Source organism: Pseudoliparis swirei, chromosome 17, assembly GCF_029220125.1.
Source record: "Pseudoliparis swirei isolate HS2019 ecotype Mariana Trench chromosome 17, NWPU_hadal_v1, whole genome shotgun sequence".
Lineage (NCBI taxonomy): Eukaryota > Metazoa > Chordata > Actinopteri > Perciformes > Liparidae > Pseudoliparis > Pseudoliparis swirei.
Genome location: NC_079404.1, coordinates 15,552,453 through 15,570,910, shown reverse-complemented (window position 1 = coordinate 15,570,910; position 18,458 = coordinate 15,552,453). Strand labels below are relative to the sequence as shown.

Sequence of the window (18,458 nt, the reverse complement as noted above, 5' to 3'; positions counted from 1 at the left end):
AAATCACATGTAGAACTAATAACATCAAAATGTGTGTGTGTTTGTGTGTGTGTGTGTGTGTGTGTATGAATAGATATAGCAGTTTTCAGCAGGCATTGACCATTTTTATTTGTATTTCTTTTTCATTTAAACTGGTCTTAAAAAAGTATTGCTATTATTTCAAGGTGAAATCTACCGCTTAAGCCTTAGGTGATCAACAAACAAAAAGTCAAGTTAAACTACATTCTTGAAAGTTGAATGTAAATAACAAACATAATAATAGATAATGATGCAGCCCATCTTCACAAATACCATTTCAAAGGCATACATCTCTCTGTGACTTGTCCTTTGAGGAGCACATCTTATTGACTGCTCACTTCTACTCCTGCATACCTCGCTCTGCAGTGGAGTGGAGCATATAGTTATGGGAAACCAGCAGAAATAAAATACAGTCTGCACATCAGCACTTCTAACAGCACAATGCCGATAGAAAACTCTCCTCCGCCCCCTCGGGACATTCATCAATCCTCTGCGCTGTGAAGTATTCAGTCTGGGATCAAGGAAATAGAAACCAGTTTGATTCAGCGTACATATTCTCAGCAGCTCAGGCCAAGAGAGCTTGTTTTATAATTGTTCATCATTGTAATAACTGACAGTAACCAATCCTCTGAAATGTTATTTCTCAGTTTCACATTTCGGTGATAATGGAAATCTGTACCAGTAATGTCCCAGTGGGTGAAACCTTAAATGTGTTAGCTGTGAGTGGGAAGCCCTGCCAGCAGATGTCTGAATACCTGATATTGACAGCAGGTCTGTGGCTACCCAAAGGGACCAATCATTTTCAGCAGCCTATCTGTAAGTTATGCTGATTTTGGTGAAAAAAGCCACATGTAAAAGAACAAGATTTAAATTAAAACACATACAAAGTGCACATTTTCATCATATTGTACCTGATAATAACTCAGGCTTAAATGATATAGGTGAAACCTGATGCACTTTCTCTGCCATTGTTCTAACTGGTGCTTTGTGAATTTTCATAGTGAATGATATGGGTATTAAATCATGCTTAATTCAGCCCTGTCACTCTAAATGTCTCTGGTATTTTGGTTGTCATGAGGATCATTTGTGACAATTATGTACAGAAAAGTCACGAGAATATATTTAATTTAATTAATATAATTAAAATCTCAGCATGTATTTAGGTCAATTTTAACATACATATTTAGCAATGTGTCCTGCATAATTGCGGGTGAGAGTTTCATCATTAGGAATTAACCATTTTAATAGCATTTTCTCCTTCAGATCTGTGACTTTGTGTCTGTCTAGATAACAAAGTACGGTATGAAACAGCAACGGTTTAAGAAATTGCTTACATATTGATTTTAATATAATTATAATCCATATTGGTTTAACCATCCAATCTTTTTCTCTAGCAAATATGCAGGGGTCCTCAGTTATAGTTTGCTTTGTTCACTCTGTAGCCTCCACACTGTGTCGACTTCTTTTTCTGTGCTATTCAACACCTTGAACACATTGACATCCTTTGTCTGAACAAAATTCTGCAATAATCTCTGGAAAACAGTCACTGGGATGCTAAAGTTGAGATGCGGGTAGGTCACTTTGGCAACAAAGTCCCTTGTGTTGCTGGACACAATACCTGCAAAACAGAACATAATCATAATAGTTGTTAAATGCAAATACAGCAATGTAGAAAGAGCTGTAGCGTGTTTAGCTGCCTTCTCTCTACACATGGGCGCAGTGGTACAGTGAAGTGGTTCACGGTCATCTTATGCCCCCCTCTGATCAGAAAGAGAACTTGACTTGCAGGGCTTCTTACCCAGCAGCTCTCCTGTACGTGGCCGCACCACAGCGCCCCCGCTGGTCCCTGCTTGTACTGCACAAGTGGTCTGAAGCATGACAGGCTGGCCATTCAAGCTGATGGTTTTGGAAAGGACACCACAGGTCAGGGATGGACCACATCTCCGACCCAAGCCTCCATATCCCACCACAACTACAGATTCACCTGTAGGCAGACAAACCAAGCTGAACATCAATATTCTATCAGTATATTTTGGGTAGAAAGACCGATCTCTTCTGGCAATAAATGTAAAGTCAGATGTTATCGCCCCCGCATTCCCCCCCAAAAAATGTTTTGACTTAACAAGATTGAAATCAAACCTGGATTGTAACTCTGAGCCATGCATGGGACCACAGCTTCTGTGAGGGAGTCCCTCAGCTGCACCAACGCCAAATCATAGGATGAGGAGGCTTTAGTAGCAAACAGCACATCACCCACAACATCAAGGACTCTGGGAAGCAGAAGTCGCCAAAACAAGCAGCAAACATTATATATATATATATATATTTTTTGTGTGTGTGTATTAATTAAAATCAGTAAACACTGATCAGACACATTGCAGCATGCAGCCCTGAACCCACACAGGTGTTTCTTCTGTCTGATTAAATATCCGCTCAATATATAGTTAGTAGTTACTGTTCTGGCACTTAACCAAATATTGATAACAAACAACCACATATGCTGAAGAAGACCCACATATTTTGGTAAAATATATGGACACATTTCAAATTCTGATGTGAAGACGTTAATAAAGTTGTAATGCTTTAATTTAGTTCTAATGTGACGGGGCCTGCTAGCCCTATTAATTAGGTGGGAAAGGGATATATATCAATAAACAAAGTACACATACAGTCCTGAGACGAGGTCCAATCAGGCTAAATAAGTGACACCTGTGTGGCTGTGATGGGCCTTTAACTATATGAAAGGAGTTGCCTCAGGGTTCTTTGGTTGTAGTACCTGGTGTAGCACAACATGTACAGTAATGAAGCATGTAATGTTGTTATTACATGTTTTGTGAGAACCACTGGCTTAATTAGCCTTTTGGAAAGAGCAGCTGTTACGTTTAACAGGGGTTAAGATGAGATCACCTCTCCCGGTGATGGAACTTCAAGGTGACCGTCGACTTCCCGTTGACCACGTGGCGACAGGTCATAACCAGGCGCGAGGCGACTACGACCCCTGAGCCCCAGAACGACCCACTGTTCACGAAGCACACCGTGGGGCACTTCACGGCCATGATCGCGTGGTCCGCGGTGGACATGAGGAGGCCTGCCTCTCCCTGGTGGAGCCAAACATCTCGGAGGGGATCTGGAGCACTCGTGCAGCCGATGATGTTCCTGAAGATCAAGTGGACCGAGCAGACCAGGGTGAGGCCTATCCACTCGTTCTCCTTCCACCCAAATGGAGAAACGATAAGTCCGAGGAGACGCGCCTCGTCCGCGCCGTTCACCACGAACAACCCTCCGCCCTCCGTGCCTGGCAAGCACCGGGCGTCTGTGAGGATGATGGCGTTGTCCTCTCCCGAGAGGTTGCTCACGATGCCCCTGCTGAGGCTGCTGCTGAAGAGGTCCAGGCAGAGGGAGCCGAAAGGAGAGCCACAAGCAACCACCGGGCAGCCTTTCTGGAGGGATGAGCCGCTTTGCCAGGGTATAGTCCCGGCTGTATTTGGGCTGCTGTCCGCCCCCACACTCGCCTTCAGGACAGCGAACCAGCTGAGGGACTGGGCTTCTCTGAGCAGCTCCTCGTCCTCTTCATCCACATGGAAACGCCACTTGTCCGCCTCTTGGAAAACCGCCTGGAAAGCTCGTTTGAACTCCAAGCAGTTCACCAGCATCAGCAGCTCGGCTGCGACCTCCCGCTGACGTGTTGTTTTGCCCCCGGAGGAGGGCGGCTCTCGCTCGGTCAAAAAGTTGACGCGGATTTTAAGTTTCTCACTGAAGTTGTGCGGCGAGAGGAACCTGCGGTCCGAGGTGAGGGACTCTCTGTCGGTGGTAAAATGGGTAAACGGGAGGCCCGTGCATATCACGGTTCCAGTCTGACGGTGCACGATAACTCCGCTGCAGCTCAGAGGTTTCTTTGCTGAAAAAGCCTCGAACAGCTGAACTACACAGCAACACGTCTCCACCTCCTGCACCTCCATGTGGACTTTAACCACGCCGCTGCAGAAGTTAGTCGATGACGAGGTTGAGCAACTCTAAGTCACTGGAGAGTCGTTAAAAGGCAGCACAGAGACTCCTAAAGTACAGGCGTAGCAAACTGTCTAGAGTTTAAACTTGATGTCGTCTTCTATCAATAATAGTATCGACAGTAGTGTTTACAATGTTAGATCTGTCGTCTATCTTCCTGTTTGAGTCTCATTGGTCTACAAGAAAAGAACCGATGAATGTGATTGGGTCTGAATGTCATTCGTAAAGCTAAGCCAATGAGAAATAAGGGGGTGTGACCTTGACCGCTCCTGTTACAATGTAGTAATTTTTGTGTTTGACTGTTTTGGAAATCATTTTAAATCAAGTCTAAAAAGGTATACTAAATAACTTCAGATTAATTGTAATATCTCAAACTAGATTTTTTTTTATACGGGAAAAACTGAAATGGTTGCCTGTTTTTATATTTTTTTGTAAATCTTTATTTAATATATATTATGAGTATGACGCATTGAATCAAAAGGAGCAGACCAGTACATTAACCAAAATTACTGATTTTTTCAGATCAGCTGTACCTTGCAGAAGGTCTAATAGTTTAGCTGGGTTCGATGTTAATATATTGTTTTTAATAACGAACTTCAAAGCTAGTTTGATCATGATAGTGGTGTAGTAAGTGTTAAATGATGATCGCAATTGGTTGTATAAAAACATTTACAATTTTTAAAAAGATACAAATTGCCAAACAAAGATTTATTTGATTGTCAAAAATATTTGTTGGGCTCAAACTTCACACTTTAACATGACCTACCTTTTGTAACTTCAGCGCTCACAGCTTGATGTAACAAGGTAGGCCAATTTGTATTTATTTCAAAATATAAATAAGAGCTTATATACAAAATAGTGTCTAATATTGCACTAAAAGGTCATGTCATGCATATCGTGTGTGCCTTTTCTTTCAGCACCACCCAAGTACTCTCATAATATCACTGCATGTTTTGAGCAGCCACTAATCACAAAGTACTCGAGTTGTTTTACAGCGATAAACTATCCCGAAAACCAGTAGTTTGGCATCCACCTTTGTGACATCACCTAAGTGTGCTTATGCAGTTAACATGTACTGCAATTATTAGACGCTGTCCTGTGCTATTGAATAAAGCTCATCACAGCAAAATGTCAGTTAATGCACTTGTGGTCACATTCATATATTGGCCTGCAGTTAAACTCTTAAATGAGTATGAAAAAACCATGAAACAAGTCGACCTGTCGGTATCCTTGGAGGTAGCAGTCTACTGTATTAACACTTTTCCTTATGAACAAAAATCTCTGCAGCACTTAGTGTGTTCTTGGATGAAAACGCTTATAGTTCTTCAAGATTCCCATTAGTTTGAAAGAAGTAGGGTAAATATATAATTATAATATTCACTCTCAATCAAGGAAGAGTAACCTCAAACACAAAATGTTAACCAAATTGACCTTCACTGTAAGTCTACACCAGCAGCTAAAAATACACCCGGGTCAGAAACTGGTTCACAGCGATGACATGTTCTATATGGAAATTCTCAACAGGCTTGAAGTAAAGGTACAAAACACACCATGAAAATGATTCTCCACACTCGATACAGACTGATGATCCACAACTTCATCTTTGACTCGCTGTGGTATGATTGATATGATCGTTCTTTGAACTCATGAAGAATACAAGGTATATCAACACTAAACACTCGTAAGACAAGTCCTAATGATGGTACAGTTAAAGTATCTCGATGGCGGGTTGTTGTGGAACATGTCTTTCTGTGTGCAGGCAGCGTGGTAAATGAGGTGCTTCCAAGACCATGAGTCAGTCGATGTACTGGGATAGCCAGCGGAAACCGTCTCCGTAGCCTTGTCTCTTCAGCACACTACACATGTAAACCTCCATTGGCCTCAAATTCTGCTCCTTCAGGGACACTTTGCCCTAAGAAGACACAAAAGGACACATCCAAAGGCACAGATATTAATTTACAACCCAAGCATTTCAACCCACTTCATCATGGACAGTATCTTAAACCTGATATCCTGACATAACGCTCTTCTTTTGTGCTGAGGTGTGGTTTTACGAGATTTGTGAAAGCACACTGTTATTACCTTCGCATTGAAAATGCCGGAAGGTTATGTTTTGATCGCCTTGTATTTATTTATTTATTTATTTGTATGTGTGTTATTCGCAAAACTCAAAAAGTATTTAACCGAATCGCATGAAATTTGGTGGGATGATTGTTTATTATCCGGGGACCAGTTGATTAGATTTTGGGATCGATCGGGTCAAAGGTCAAGGTCAAAGGTCATGAACAGGTCAAAATCTTTCGCAGAACTCAAAAAGTATTGAACTGAATCGCATGAAATTTGCTGGGATGATTGTTTATTATCCGGGGACCAGTTGATTAGATTTTGGGATCGATCGGGTCAAAGGTCATGAACAGGTCAAATCTTCTTGAATCACATGAAATTTGGTGGGATGATTGGTTATTATCCGGGGACCATTTGATTAGATTTTGGGATCAATCAGGTCAAAGGTCAAGGTCAAGGAAAGGTCCAAATCTTTTTTTTACCATAGCACGATACATTTGTGTCCAATTGGCATGCAACTAATGCCAAAATGTTCAGAATTCAATGCCCAATCTTGTGATATGCGAAGGTATGCGCTCTACCGAGTGCCCATTCTAGTTATTCAGTGAAATTGTCCTTGAGCGACCAGGACACAAATGTGCTATTTATTGAAGACGTAAAGCAGAGTAAAGGTGTAACCATTGGAAATATACTGGTTTCCCCTGCTTTCCAACTTGGAATTAATTCCACATCATTGAATCCCTCGTGTGTTGATTACCTTTCCAGTCGTGTGTCCGTGAAGGCCAAACACTCCTCTGAGCCCGTCCTCACTGATGGCCTCCTGACGGTCTATCTTATTCCCCAGGATCAGAACCGGGACGTTTGAGATGGTGTCATCAGTCAACAGGGCCTGCAGGCAGAAAGGGTTCAAATGAACGCCAAAGAGACCCGTGCCGAGTGTCGTATTCAGGGGAAACCAATGTGATGAAGTTACATCCAGTTCAACTTTAGCCTCTATGAGTCGCTCATGGTCTGCACAATCCACCATGTAGACGATCCCGTTGATGGCCGGGAGGTAATTCTTCCAGATCCTTCGTGCTGTGAGAGCAACACAATGTGAGCGTGTGTGTACACGCAACTGGCAGTGCATCAAACTGCATCTTTCCTATTCCTACCTTGCGTATGACCTCCGAGGTCAAACGTCGTAAAAGTCATCCCAGCTATGGTCAGCTCCTCAGACGCTGAGGACGGAAGAGAAGCGCCGACTTTAGATAAGTGACGAGGCAAGAAACCAACCGCTCCCAGAACAGAGGACATGTCAAACGGCTGACTGTACTTGGATGGAGCGTCGGCACGTGCTGTCCCAGCCGGTCGTCTCTGAGCATGTGCAGGAGGGTCGTTTTTCCAGCATTGTCTAGTCCAAGGAACACAAGCTTGCCACGCTTCTTGTACAACCCTGAGGGCGAAAAGAAAACCAACCATATTCATTTAAAGGAAGATAAGTAAGTCCACTTTTGTTTTTTATCTTAAAGACTAAGATTAAGATGATGAGCAGGAGGACAGGAGTCATGTACGTCAAAGGGTTTTCTTTATTGGTCATATTCAGGAATGGCATGGAAATTCTACCACATCTGTGTTTCTATACAAATTGACCGGTATCTATTTTTAGAAATAGATGATACCAAAAAAACTTTATGGAGATCTACTTTCAGCTCGTCTTTGAAACGACCTGTATTTCATCATAGTTTGGGAGATTTGTGTTAGGTATTTTGTTTTTAGCTCCATAGTTTCCATGACCTCTTCTGACACGTTCACTAGAAATGTTGAGAAGTTTTCTTGATGGAGAGACTTTATCCATTCAGTGTGGTTCATGAGCTCCAGACATTTTAGTTTGGGTTTCAATGTATTTACATGACAACACAGTTCTGGTACTTAAGGACGGGCTGTATTATTGACATGTACAGTGTGTATAGTACTGTACCGAATAGTTGCAAGACACTGCTGAGGCTCTTGTAGATCCAGTCCAAAATAAAAGACATTTCTCTGGACTGCCTGTAATTAGATTAGATTAGATATTCCTTTATTAGTCCCACGGTGGGGAAATTGCAGGATCACAGCAGCGGGTGCACATTAGAGCAGTAGTAAAAGATAAAAATAAAATACAATAACAACATTAAATATGCAGAGGAATACAAAATATATATACACGGTAGTGATTAAAGTGTGTTGTCAGCAGGTTAAACTTTCCAGGGTAGAGTGTTGTGTGTTTTAGTTTTCTACTGCAGTGTGTTGTGCAGCCTGACAGCAGCGGGAAGGAAGGACTTGTGCTACCTCTCCCTCAGACACCGAGGGTGAATCAGCCGGTGGCTGAAGGAGCTGTGCAGAGCTGCCAGAGTGTCATGCATGGGGTGGGAGGCGTGGTTCATCAGAGACGAGAGCTTACCATCATCCTCCCGTCCCCCACCACCTCCACAGTATCCAGAGGACACCCAGCACGCTGCTGGCCTTCTTTAGCAGCTTGTTCAGCCTCTTCCTGTCAGCCGCTGCCATGCTGCTGCTCCAGAAGACCGCTCCATAAAGGGCTCCCTGCACTCACCTCAGGAGAATACTGAGGTCTTTTGGAGTGCACTCCTGAAGACCTCCATTGACTCCGAGGTGGCATCAGCCATCTTTTATGGAGTGGTCTTCTGGAGCAGCAGCATGGCAGAGGAGAGGCTGAACAAGCTGATGCAGATCATACACAGTAACTGAATGTATTTATTGGAGCACTTGAAAGAAGAACACAGCCCAGGACAGTAGCTACGTTGCAGTCAGACCTGAACGGAGCCTCTTCTCCACTCATGAGCATCCATGAGAAGATGAAAACTATTCCCATGAGACAACACAGCACTTCAAGATAGAGAATAAGTGGAGCATTTAATGTAGTGTTGCAAAATGACAGGATATAGCACTGGAGCTCATTGTTAATCATTATTCCCGATGGATTACTCTGCTGGTATGTAAAAGCTGTGCGTAATCACACTAGCTTTAAAGCACGAAAGGAAAAGAGGGGGACCGAAACAACAAACAGGTTTCAGAAGATTTCTAGATGCTATTTTGTGTCCGAGAGCTGCCTCGCTAAGTCATACTGATCTTCCTGACTATTTTTATGACGGGTTGTGGCAAGGACACTTGATCTCAGCAGTCCCCCCTGCTTCCCTCTCTCACTCTCTCACACACGCACCTGTCACTCTTTGAGACTTGTTGCGAGTGTTGCCTTCAGTGACTGGGAAAATACCAAACTGTTGACTACTTATCATAGTGTTTCAGTCGTAAAAAACAAACTGTTTATAAATTAGGACACTTGAATCCCAGCTCTACGGAATAAATACTGTAACCCAACAGGATTTAAATGAACCCTCTATGTTATTCATGTCAGAAACAGAGCGCATAATGCAAATCCCAGATTAGTATTACAAAACTAATATACATGTATTGCACCATAAAACGGGCCAAAACTCACGATGGGCAATGTTTGTTTCAGCAATTTCATTATTTACGCCACAGTTCCAAGATATTTCCAACAACATCCGCTGTCAGTCAACAATGAACGATACATTTAGCGCTCGCAAACAACAAGCGCGACGAGATCTGGAATAAACTCGCAAAACTAAAGCGTTATCGTGTCAGGAAAGTGGCTCAACAAGCAGAAAACTACACTGAAAACGAAATGTGGAGCCTGAAACAACGTGAACGCAATATAGAAATTGGGGGTCTTACCTTCGTCTGCCGAAGTTATGAAATGCCCGTCAGTTGATTTTTGGTCCAGCCTGTCCTGTCGACTGACATGTAGCCCACGGGTTTGACAGTTAGCCGGAAATACGTCACTATGATGGGGAGGGGGCTCACATGCTATGGTTTCATTAAAGAATTTACCATAAACTTGTGTCATTTACAACAAGAATTGTAAACGTAATTTCCTACAATATGAACACCTTCAATGAAATACTCACACACAATTTAAAGTTATATTCAATTATATTTCTTGATTGTGAGGACCTAAAGATACATCTTTTTTAAATGGCGTTAATACTGTCGAGTAGCACAGAATACTACAGATACAAATCTGGAATACATTTTGCTATTATACACAATTTTTTAATGTATATTTTTAACGTAAATAAAAATAGCATGAGCCTGATAGTAAAGGTTTATCACAAAAAAATTAAGACTGATGAATTACCTAGTGAGAGTAATGTAAAAACAAAGTATAACGTAAATAAATGCATACAAAATGAAAGAAATGTAGGGTACTGAACACTAGGTGGCAGCCTTATAACAAAAAGAGAAGTTCAGTCCAAAGCTGTTTTTTTAAAGCCAACTTCCACATGATCTCACTATCATCTCTGCTCATTAAAACCTGTGGTAACAATTAATTTAGAATACATCATGTTGCAGTGTTTCAAAAATAAGAAATCACACTTTAATGATAATTTAATCAGAGAAGCTTTATTTAAGCAGTTCAGAGTCTTGTGGCACAAGTATCCAAGAGAGTAGTACTTGTAATTTGTTTATGACATCACATCTCCAAATAGATCTTTGTTAAATAAGACAAACATAATTGGTCAAGACATGAGTACTTTTTTACTTTTCTTTTTCCACAATATCTAACCAGTATCTCTTCATTGACAGAGAATCAGCCAGCTCTCATCCAGTCATCCCATTGGTTCCCATTGGTAAGGTGATCTTCAAGTATGAGAGATGAGCCTTTCACTCCCCTCCAATCCGCTGCTGGTTTACTTCCTCTCAAAGTAGAACCATTTATCCACTGCAAATGAAAGTCACTCACATCAGATCACTCATGTTCAGCAGAAATACAATTATAATATTTATAGGATTATCTTTTTTTTAAAGCTACCTGATGAGGGGATGGGTTCTTCTTTTCCCAAAGGACTTGTCTAGAAATAGAGTGAAACATCAGTTATGGTGGAGGAATAAGGCCTAGTATGGACAGATGTTATCATGTTCTAAAAAAAAAAGAAGGGAAGAACTAAATCGTACTTACTCCACTAACAACAGCTTTAGCCTCATCCACTGAGCAGTGGTAAGAGATGTCACTGTCCGAGACAGTCGTGTTTTTGCTGCATTGCATGAGAAGACACATTCATAGTTAAGAAGCTAAAAAGTCATCCCCTTCAGTTAACATCTGTCCTCAAAAGCAGCTGTAAATGTAGCCGTGGTGAAAGTAGTCGGAACAGTTTTCACCAGTTCAGTTCACCAGGGTTGATCTTCTGGGAAATGAGGGCTTTCCAGAAGTCGTGAGTGCTCTTGATTATTTCGATGGCAAAGTCCTGTAACAAAAATAATAATCAGTGCTTAGTCAAAAGCAATTAGTTTTTTTATAACCCTTTATGCTAGAACAGCCAGTTAATAATTAATTAAAATTCTAGTTCAAGTGAAGATTGCATACGTTTGACGAGGACATGAACTGTTCATTGAAGATACGTTTCATCACAGTGCAGTTAACAGTTTGAAAAGTGAGCAAAGCAACTCTGGCAAAGTGCTCAATGATGAATCCAAAACTATTTGCCACTAAATAAGGTGTGCTAGGGTGCCAACCTTGTCTTTGAACTCGCCGTTGAAAGCAAACTCGTTCTCTGGCTTTCCATCTGGCACTTTGTACATCTTGAACCAGTCGACCGTGGATTCCAGGTAACCAGGTTTCAGGCGCTTCACATCACTGATATCTGAACGTACACAAGGACAACATAATAGGTTCAGTAGGACTGATGAAGGACTACTAAGAAACTTAAAAAAGGGAAATAATTAGGGTTCTTACTGTTGAAGTCGTTGGCTTCAGGGTCCTCCACGTTGATTGCAATCACTTTCCAATCAGTCTCGCCCTCATCGATCATGGCCAGGATGCCGAGCACCTTTACTTTGATGACCTCCCCACGGGAACACACCTAGAGAGGACGTTTGACTTCATTTTTTGTTGACATCAGCGGTATTAGCCTTTTTCAACTTAAGAGTGTACACAGCAAACAATTAAGTCAATAATCACGGTGACTTAATGACCTATTAAAAGATGACAAACATTTACATAAAGGCTGTAAAATCCTCAGCTAGCGTTGTACCTTACTGCCGATCTCGCAGACATCAATGGGGTCGTTGTCACCGAAGAAGCCGGTGTGTGTGTCTTTGTGGGTGGGATCTTCCCATGTCTGAAGCACAACAGAACAAAGTACAATTGCATACGTAATGCAATTAAAAAACAAAAATGTCATGCATTGTGGATTAATTATCAACATTCATAACAAATCAACTGAAATTTTGCAATTTGATATATGATGATATGACTGATTGCTTGAAAACTCAAATATCCTATCTCTAAATATTAGAATATCATGAAAAAGTATACCAGTAGGTATTAAAAAAAATCTGAATTTGTCTAATTAAATTAAAAACACAATTACTGTCTAATGATGACAAACACTCAACTGTTCTAAATCTTTTCTTTTTTTTCTGAGGAAATATTAAAATTATTAAAAGATTGAATTAGGATTTTTTTTTTAGAAGTTTTAAGCCATAATCAAACAATATTAATAAATAAAAAAAATAAAAATCAGTTGTTTTGTTGTAATCCAGAATGAATGACATTTTTTTTTTTTTTTTAATTGCATTACAGAAAATAAAGAACTTTATCACAATATTCTAATTTTCTGAGACAGTCCTGTATATACACACTCACACACATGGACATTTGCTGTTGCACATCTTAAAAGCTTCAAGATCACCCTTAAGCCATCACAGTTTTAGAAAGGACTCATTCAAATTGGAAAAACTAAAAACTAACCTGAGGAATGGCTCCATAGTTCCATATGTAGCCCTTATGTGGGAAAATATTGGCAACATATCGCAACTTGCCTTTCTTCACATCTTGCTTGACTGGGTTCAACGGCTCTTTTGTAGCAATCTGAAAATAAACATTTATTGCTGTTACTTTTAAAAGGAACTGATTTGTGCTAAAATAAATATATATATTAGCGCTGGGCAAATTAACGCGTTCTAAATGCGTTAACGCAGCATCCATTAATGCTGTTAATCATTTTGTCATGCGTTCACACTTCTTTTTTTTTTGCATTGGGAGGGGCTTAACACTGATGCACACATTAACCGAGAACAGTAACGTTACCGTTAGTTCACTTTTAAATGGACATTTTGATTTTAAATCTCTACCAGACGGCTTAGTTGATCAAAGTAAAGTAATTTGTAAGCACTGCAAACTTATCACCGGAGTACTCGGAGCATGAAGTACAACATGAAGGCGTTACGCCACACTGATTCAGCCCAGCTCCCCAAACAACCAGCTGAGCGAAACTTCGGAAGACTACTTTGGAGGCGGCGTGCGGGAGAACCGTCGACAAATCAACGGAATTCAAATTAACAAATGCCTTGGCCAAGTGGATAGCGACGGACTGCAGGCCGACCGCTGTGGTGGAAGAGGTCGGTCTGAGGAGCGTCCTGAGAATCTGACCAATGAGCCTCCCTCAAGACGTACCGTGGTCAGGAGAATACAGACGTTGTATGAAACTGAGCGGACGGCAAAAATGTCTGCTTTACAACGTGCACCAACTGTTGCTCTCACTGGAGACGACTGGACATCGCTGGTGACTCTTTTCTTTTTGTCGCCACTCCACATCCATGTTGGTTGATGACACCTCAAAGCTTTTAGAACTACGGTCTTTTGATTGTTCTGACCACAAATCTAAATAATGATGACAAACATTTTAAGAAAAAAGGTCCTGAATAATTCAGTGATCAGGCCCTAATAATAGTAATAACAACTTTACATTGTCATTATATATAATATGGTTAAAGCCATTCATGAACCAACTTTTTTTTTTACTTGTGTGCTCTGCTGAGCTTTGATTCTGTTCCATGAGCCTGTTCCATGATTCTGTTCCATGAGTCTGTTCCATGATTCTGTTCCATGAGCCTGTTCCATGATTCTGTTCCATGAGCCTGTTCCATGAGCCTGTTCCATGATTCTGTTCCATGAGTCTGTTCTATGATTCTGTTCCATGATTCTGTTCCATGAGTCTGTTCCATGATTCTGTTCCATGAGTCTGTTCCATGATTCTGTTCCATGAGCCTGTTCCATGATTCTGTTCCATGATTCTGTTCCATGATTCTGTTCCATGAGCCTGTTCCATGATTCTGTTCCATGATTCTGTTCCATGAGCCTGTTCCATGATTCTGTTCCATGAGTCTGTTCCATGAGCCTGTTCCATGATTCTGTTCCATGAGTCTGTTCCATGAGCCTGTTCCATGATTCTGTTCCATGATTCTGTTCCATGAGTCTGTTCCATGAGTCTGTTCCATGATTCTGTTCCATGATTCTGTTCCATGATTCTGTTCCATGAGTCTGTTCTATGATTCTGTTCCATGATTCTGTTCCATGAGTCTGTTCCATGATTCTGTTCCATGAGTCTGTTCCATGATTCTGTTCCATGAGCCTGTTCCATGATTCTGTTCCATGAGCCTGTTCCATGATTCTGTTCCATGATTCTGTTCCATGAGTCTGTTCCATGATTCTGTTCCATGATTCTGTTCCATGAGTCTGTTCCATGATTCTGTTCCATGATTCTGTTCCATGAGTCTGTTCCATGATTCTGTTCCATGATTCTGTTCCATGAGTCTGTTCCATGATTCTGTTCCATGAGTCTGTTCCATGACTCTGTTCCATGAGTCTGTTCCATGAGCCTGTTCCATGATTCTGTTCCATGAGTCTGTTCCATGAGTCTGTTCCATGAGCCTGTTCCATGACTCTGTTCCATGACTCTGTTCCATGAGTCTGTTCCATGATTCTGTTCCATGATTCTGTTCCATGAGCCTGTTCCATGAGTCTGTTCCATGATTCTGTTCCATGAGTCTGTTCCATGAGTCTGTTCCATGATTCTGTTCCATGAGTCTGTTCCATGACTCTGTTCCATGATTCTGTTCTTTCCTCTACCTGGTTGTCACGATCCTAAAATTATAACTTCTATACGATACCTGCCATAAATGTAATACCTGATACCAGAATTCAATACAATACCATAAATACGATACTGGTATATTTATCTCCAGTAGTAATAAAATAATAGCGAGCAGACAGCATTTAACAGAGCAGTTTTTAACGTACGGGTACTTTGTTAGTATCGATACATCGTGCCACATTACAGCACGAGATGTAGCGGGCTGACATTCAAGCTAACCCGAACCCCCAAACGCTGTCGACATCTTAACGCTGAAGGGCCAAGACTTGATGAAAAGTTTGCAGGTATGATATATATATATTAGTGCTGTGAAAAATAACGCGTTTGATAAACTGTTCAAGACATTGTGCTTAAACTATGGCAAAGCTGCTAAAAAGGTTAGGTTGCTCAAATCTGATCTGATCTAAAACTCCTACCTCCAGTTTTGCATTTGTCCACCTTGGTACTTCGACAACCACGTGGAAGATGTTCTGTAAGAGACAAGAATCTGTCATAACAATCTTGTATTGCTCTGAAATGGTACCAGACACAGCTGAAGATGACGGCCCATGCTTGTAAAATGTGCAACCTTCTGTTTTTTTTCTTACATTGCTTTGGTCAAAACATTAAGAGGATCATCATTTCATCAAGATCATACTTAATCCACTGCAATCACAAGGAGTATTGGCATAGCACTTAAGAATAAAGGTCATTTGCAAATAGACTAGGACCGTACACCTCATTTAAACCAGTTCAGAGTCTGTAACAGTTTGTGTTATTTTAAAACTACATATTAATGGCAGCACTTATAGATCACATCTTAAACAGTGGGTATATTTAAAGGGTACACAAAATACACATACAGTATATTAATATGTATTTATTTATTTCCTGGGTTAAAGGTGACAGATGCTACCATACCTGACTCTCATCAGCGTACATTGGTATGTCATGGAACGGGGAAACATACTTTCCCTCAGCATTCTCTGTAAAACAGATGACCCCCTTCATGAACATGGCAGATGGATACAGGCGGCTCTTATCAACAACCCAGTGTCCTTAGACTAGACTAGCACCATGACTTGAGAGAGCTCAAGTCATGGTGCAATGACACATCTAGGGTAGTGCATCCAATTGTTTTTTTAAAACTTTGGCTACAAACTACGAGGGGAGCTACAAATTATGAAAATGGTAAACGGGACTAAAATATAATCTGTCTGAGCAACTAAAGTGAGCATGAACGCTCGTGTAACCGCTTGGCTGCTCGCAGTCCTGCGTTTATCGATCCCATCGGGGTTTATTGTCGCCTGATATTTAGAGAGGGCGTTGCTTCACCAACGCAAAGCTTTTATGCCAGATGACGTGTAGGAGCACCTTGTCACCTTTCCAGAAAGAGCCAACTTCCTTCTCCAAAGTCCAGGCAAGAAAGGTGGAGGAAACTCAACGAGTCCCTCGATTCACAGTGACGTTATGTCAGAAACCTACTAACGCGAACTATCTGACTCGGGACCCCGGTGAAACTGACGAGCGCAACTTAAAATGGCTCAAAACGAGCATTGACGACATTTAAAACAAGTGTTTTAACGTTTAATGTGTCCAAACAGGGTGAAACTAATCAGCAACAATACAGAATGAGTGACACGTGGGAGGTTGCAGCTAGCCCGTGGGGTTTGTGAAGAAGACCTCAAAGTATCAAATATTGTAACAACTGTATAATGTCTACTTACTGAAGAATGCGCGGTAGCTCAGGGAGTTGGGGTTTCCCCTCTCTTCCACCGTGAAGCTCATGTTTGAGTGCAGGTTTGCCGGCTCTTGGATGGAGGATGTCGGCGGAAAGAAACCTCTGCGTTAAGTAGTGGGTAGCGTTGAAAGATAGGGCATAGCGCATGCGCTTTTTGCCTAAGATGCCTTCAGGTGCTGTCGGAATTATCGCACTTATAGACGAAAATATCAGTATAAAAACAGAATTTAGGGGGAAAACCAATCATATTTATTGTAAATGTCGTTAAGAACTCCCTGCTACATTTATAAGATTATGCAAGAATTATTATGTAATAATGGACCAATGGAGTATAATTTCTATAATAACTATCCTGTGTAAACAGCTGTTTTAAATAACATATTTGCCTTGCTCCCATTCAATTGGGATGATCAATACTTTAACTCTAGTGTTTTGCTCACTAATCTATGGAAGTCCATTTATGCCAGTAATAGAACAATAAAATGAAAATGTAGCCCCAAAATTAGATAAAAAGTCATAATTATGTGATAAGAAGTCGAAATGATGAGATAAAAAGTCATAATTCTGACAATAAGGCGAAAAGACACATGACAGACCTGATATTTATGGCCACTCTCCAGATACTTCTGCAACAGATGCTGTGGAGATAATATTTCCGATATCATTCATGTTGGAAGCAGCAGAGTATTTTGCTAATGCAAGCATTGCGAGTGTTTCCCTTCTTTACATCACAGTCGACCCACCAGATGCATCTATAGTTTGCTTGAACTTGACACATTACAACATGTGGATGCTAGAGAGTCAGACAACCAGCACCGCTCACTGTTCCTTAGGTTTTGCACTGGATTAGACTTGTTCCTGCAGGAAAGAACATCACGGTTAGCTTCACACATAACAAAGAGAAGACCTGTGGCTGTTACTTGGAGTTGCCAGTCATTTATGACAACGACCCAGATTTTCTATATGAAATGAACAAAGTTCTAGAAAGCAACGTGTGGGTGATGGACATAGCCAACAGGAACTTGACTGCTATCAGTTCATGCATAGGCTTTTTAGGTTTCCAGATGTTTGCCTTATGAACATGGACGTACTACAACTGCCTTGTTTATCGGACTAAGTTTCACAGCTTTAGCATGCTGTCCACATCTTTCAGCTGTTCAGTGTTTTTGACACTTGTTTTGTTGAACAATGTTTACAGTTTAATAGCATGTTGTGAGAAAAGAGTGCATTTTTCTGTTGAAAACATACTAAGACTGTTTACTTATATTTGTTTGTATGTGTAATAACAGGTATTTCGCCTGTTGTTCCTAAAGCACTTTATTTGTTTTACTAGTAACTTGAAAACATCTAAGCAATATTTAAGTAATTTTCTGAGTGAAACTAACTTCAGAAGAAGTTATTTCAGCATTTCGGTTCCACCCATTTAATTGTAAATATGTATTGTTCATATAACAAAAATAGTACACATAATAATAATCACATATAATTCTCTACTTTTACTTGATTTGATGACATCCCTGTTAATGAATATATTATATGACTGTACTGATGTGAAAGATGTGTGTATTTACTGTCGTTGAGTTCATCTTTTCTGCGATGGACATCCGATGGTTCCTCTGTGACTCCATCAATGACGTGACTTCATATCTGGG

At 40.9% G+C, this 18,458-nt stretch overlaps 3 protein-coding genes across 4 annotated transcripts; all 3 read right to left on the bottom strand.

The window, feature by feature from the left end:
- Positions 1-213: 213 nt before the first annotated feature.
- tysnd1 (trypsin like peroxisomal matrix peptidase 1) lies at positions 214-4,135 on the bottom strand. Its single transcript, XM_056435349.1, has 4 exons — positions 2,926-4,135; positions 2,158-2,288; positions 1,817-2,002; positions 214-1,636 (listed from the first exon to the last, which is right to left on the bottom strand). The coding sequence occupies exons 1-4, from the start codon at positions 3,975-3,977 to the stop codon at positions 1,434-1,436; spliced, it is 1,572 nt and encodes a 523-aa protein (XP_056291324.1). The 5' UTR covers positions 3,978-4,135; the 3' UTR covers positions 214-1,433.
- Positions 4,136-4,712: 577 nt separating this feature from the next.
- sar1ab (secretion associated, Ras related GTPase 1Ab) lies at positions 4,713-9,903 on the bottom strand. Of its 2 annotated transcripts, XM_056436247.1 has the most exons (7): positions 9,826-9,903; positions 8,048-8,118; positions 7,403-7,522; positions 7,242-7,307; positions 7,061-7,164; positions 6,845-6,976; positions 4,713-5,935 (listed from the first exon to the last, which is right to left on the bottom strand). In XM_056436247.1, the coding sequence occupies exons 2-7, from the start codon at positions 8,103-8,105 to the stop codon at positions 5,819-5,821; spliced, it is 597 nt and encodes a 198-aa protein (XP_056292222.1). In that variant the 5' UTR covers positions 8,106-8,118; positions 9,826-9,903; the 3' UTR covers positions 4,713-5,818. The 2 variants fall into 2 exon arrangements, with proteins under 2 accessions (XP_056292222.1, XP_056292221.1); XM_056436246.1 differs by having other exon boundaries at positions 6,845-7,164.
- A 621-nt stretch (positions 9,904-10,524) lies between these two features.
- On the bottom strand, positions 10,525-16,917 carry ppa1b (inorganic pyrophosphatase 1b). Its single transcript, XM_056435490.1, has 11 exons — positions 16,793-16,917; positions 15,987-16,051; positions 15,503-15,556; positions 12,902-13,021; positions 12,183-12,269; positions 11,885-12,011; positions 11,665-11,792; positions 11,311-11,396; positions 11,111-11,186; positions 10,964-11,003; positions 10,525-10,873 (listed from the first exon to the last, which is right to left on the bottom strand). Exons 1-11 carry the CDS (start codon positions 16,851-16,853, stop codon positions 10,842-10,844), a joined length of 876 nt encoding a protein of 291 aa, XP_056291465.1. The 5' UTR covers positions 16,854-16,917; the 3' UTR covers positions 10,525-10,841.
- Positions 16,918-18,458: the final 1,541 nt, after the last annotated feature.

Excerpts from the sequence above, each read along its gene's own strand:
- sar1ab (XM_056436246.1), bottom strand. The coding sequence starts at position 8,105 with ATGTCTTTTATTTTGGACTGGATCTACAAGAGCCTCAGCAGTGTCTTG. Across the intron at positions 7,523-8,047 it reads CAGTGTCTTGCAACTATTCG|GGTTGTACAAGAAGCGTGGC; the intron begins GTACAGTACTAT and ends TTTCGCCCTCAG. Across the intron at positions 7,165-7,241 it reads CCTCGGAGGTCATACGCAAG|CACGAAGGATCTGGAAGAAT; the intron begins GTAGGAATAGGA and ends TTGCTCTCACAG.
- tysnd1 (XM_056435349.1), bottom strand. The coding sequence starts at position 3,977 with ATGGAGGTGCAGGAGGTGGAGACGTGTTGCTGTGTAGTTCAGCTGTTC. Across the intron at positions 2,003-2,157 it reads GGCTCAGAGTTACAATCCAG|GTGAATCTGTAGTTGTGGTG; the intron begins GTTTGATTTCAA and ends GTCTGCCTACAG. Across the intron at positions 1,637-1,816 it reads ACGTACAGGAGAGCTGCTGG|GTATTGTGTCCAGCAACACA; the intron begins GTAAGAAGCCCT and ends TCTGTTTTGCAG.
- ppa1b (XM_056435490.1), bottom strand. The coding sequence starts at position 16,853 with ATGAGCTTCACGGTGGAAGAGAGGGGAAACCCCAACTCCCTGAGCTAC. Across the intron at positions 11,397-11,664 it reads ACGGCGAGTTCAAAGACAAG|GACTTTGCCATCGAAATAAT; the intron begins GTTGGCACCCTA and ends TTTTTGTTACAG. Across the intron at positions 10,874-10,963 it reads AGAACCCATCCCCTCATCAG|TGGATAAATGGTTCTACTTT; the intron begins GTAGCTTTAAAA and ends TTTCATTTGCAG.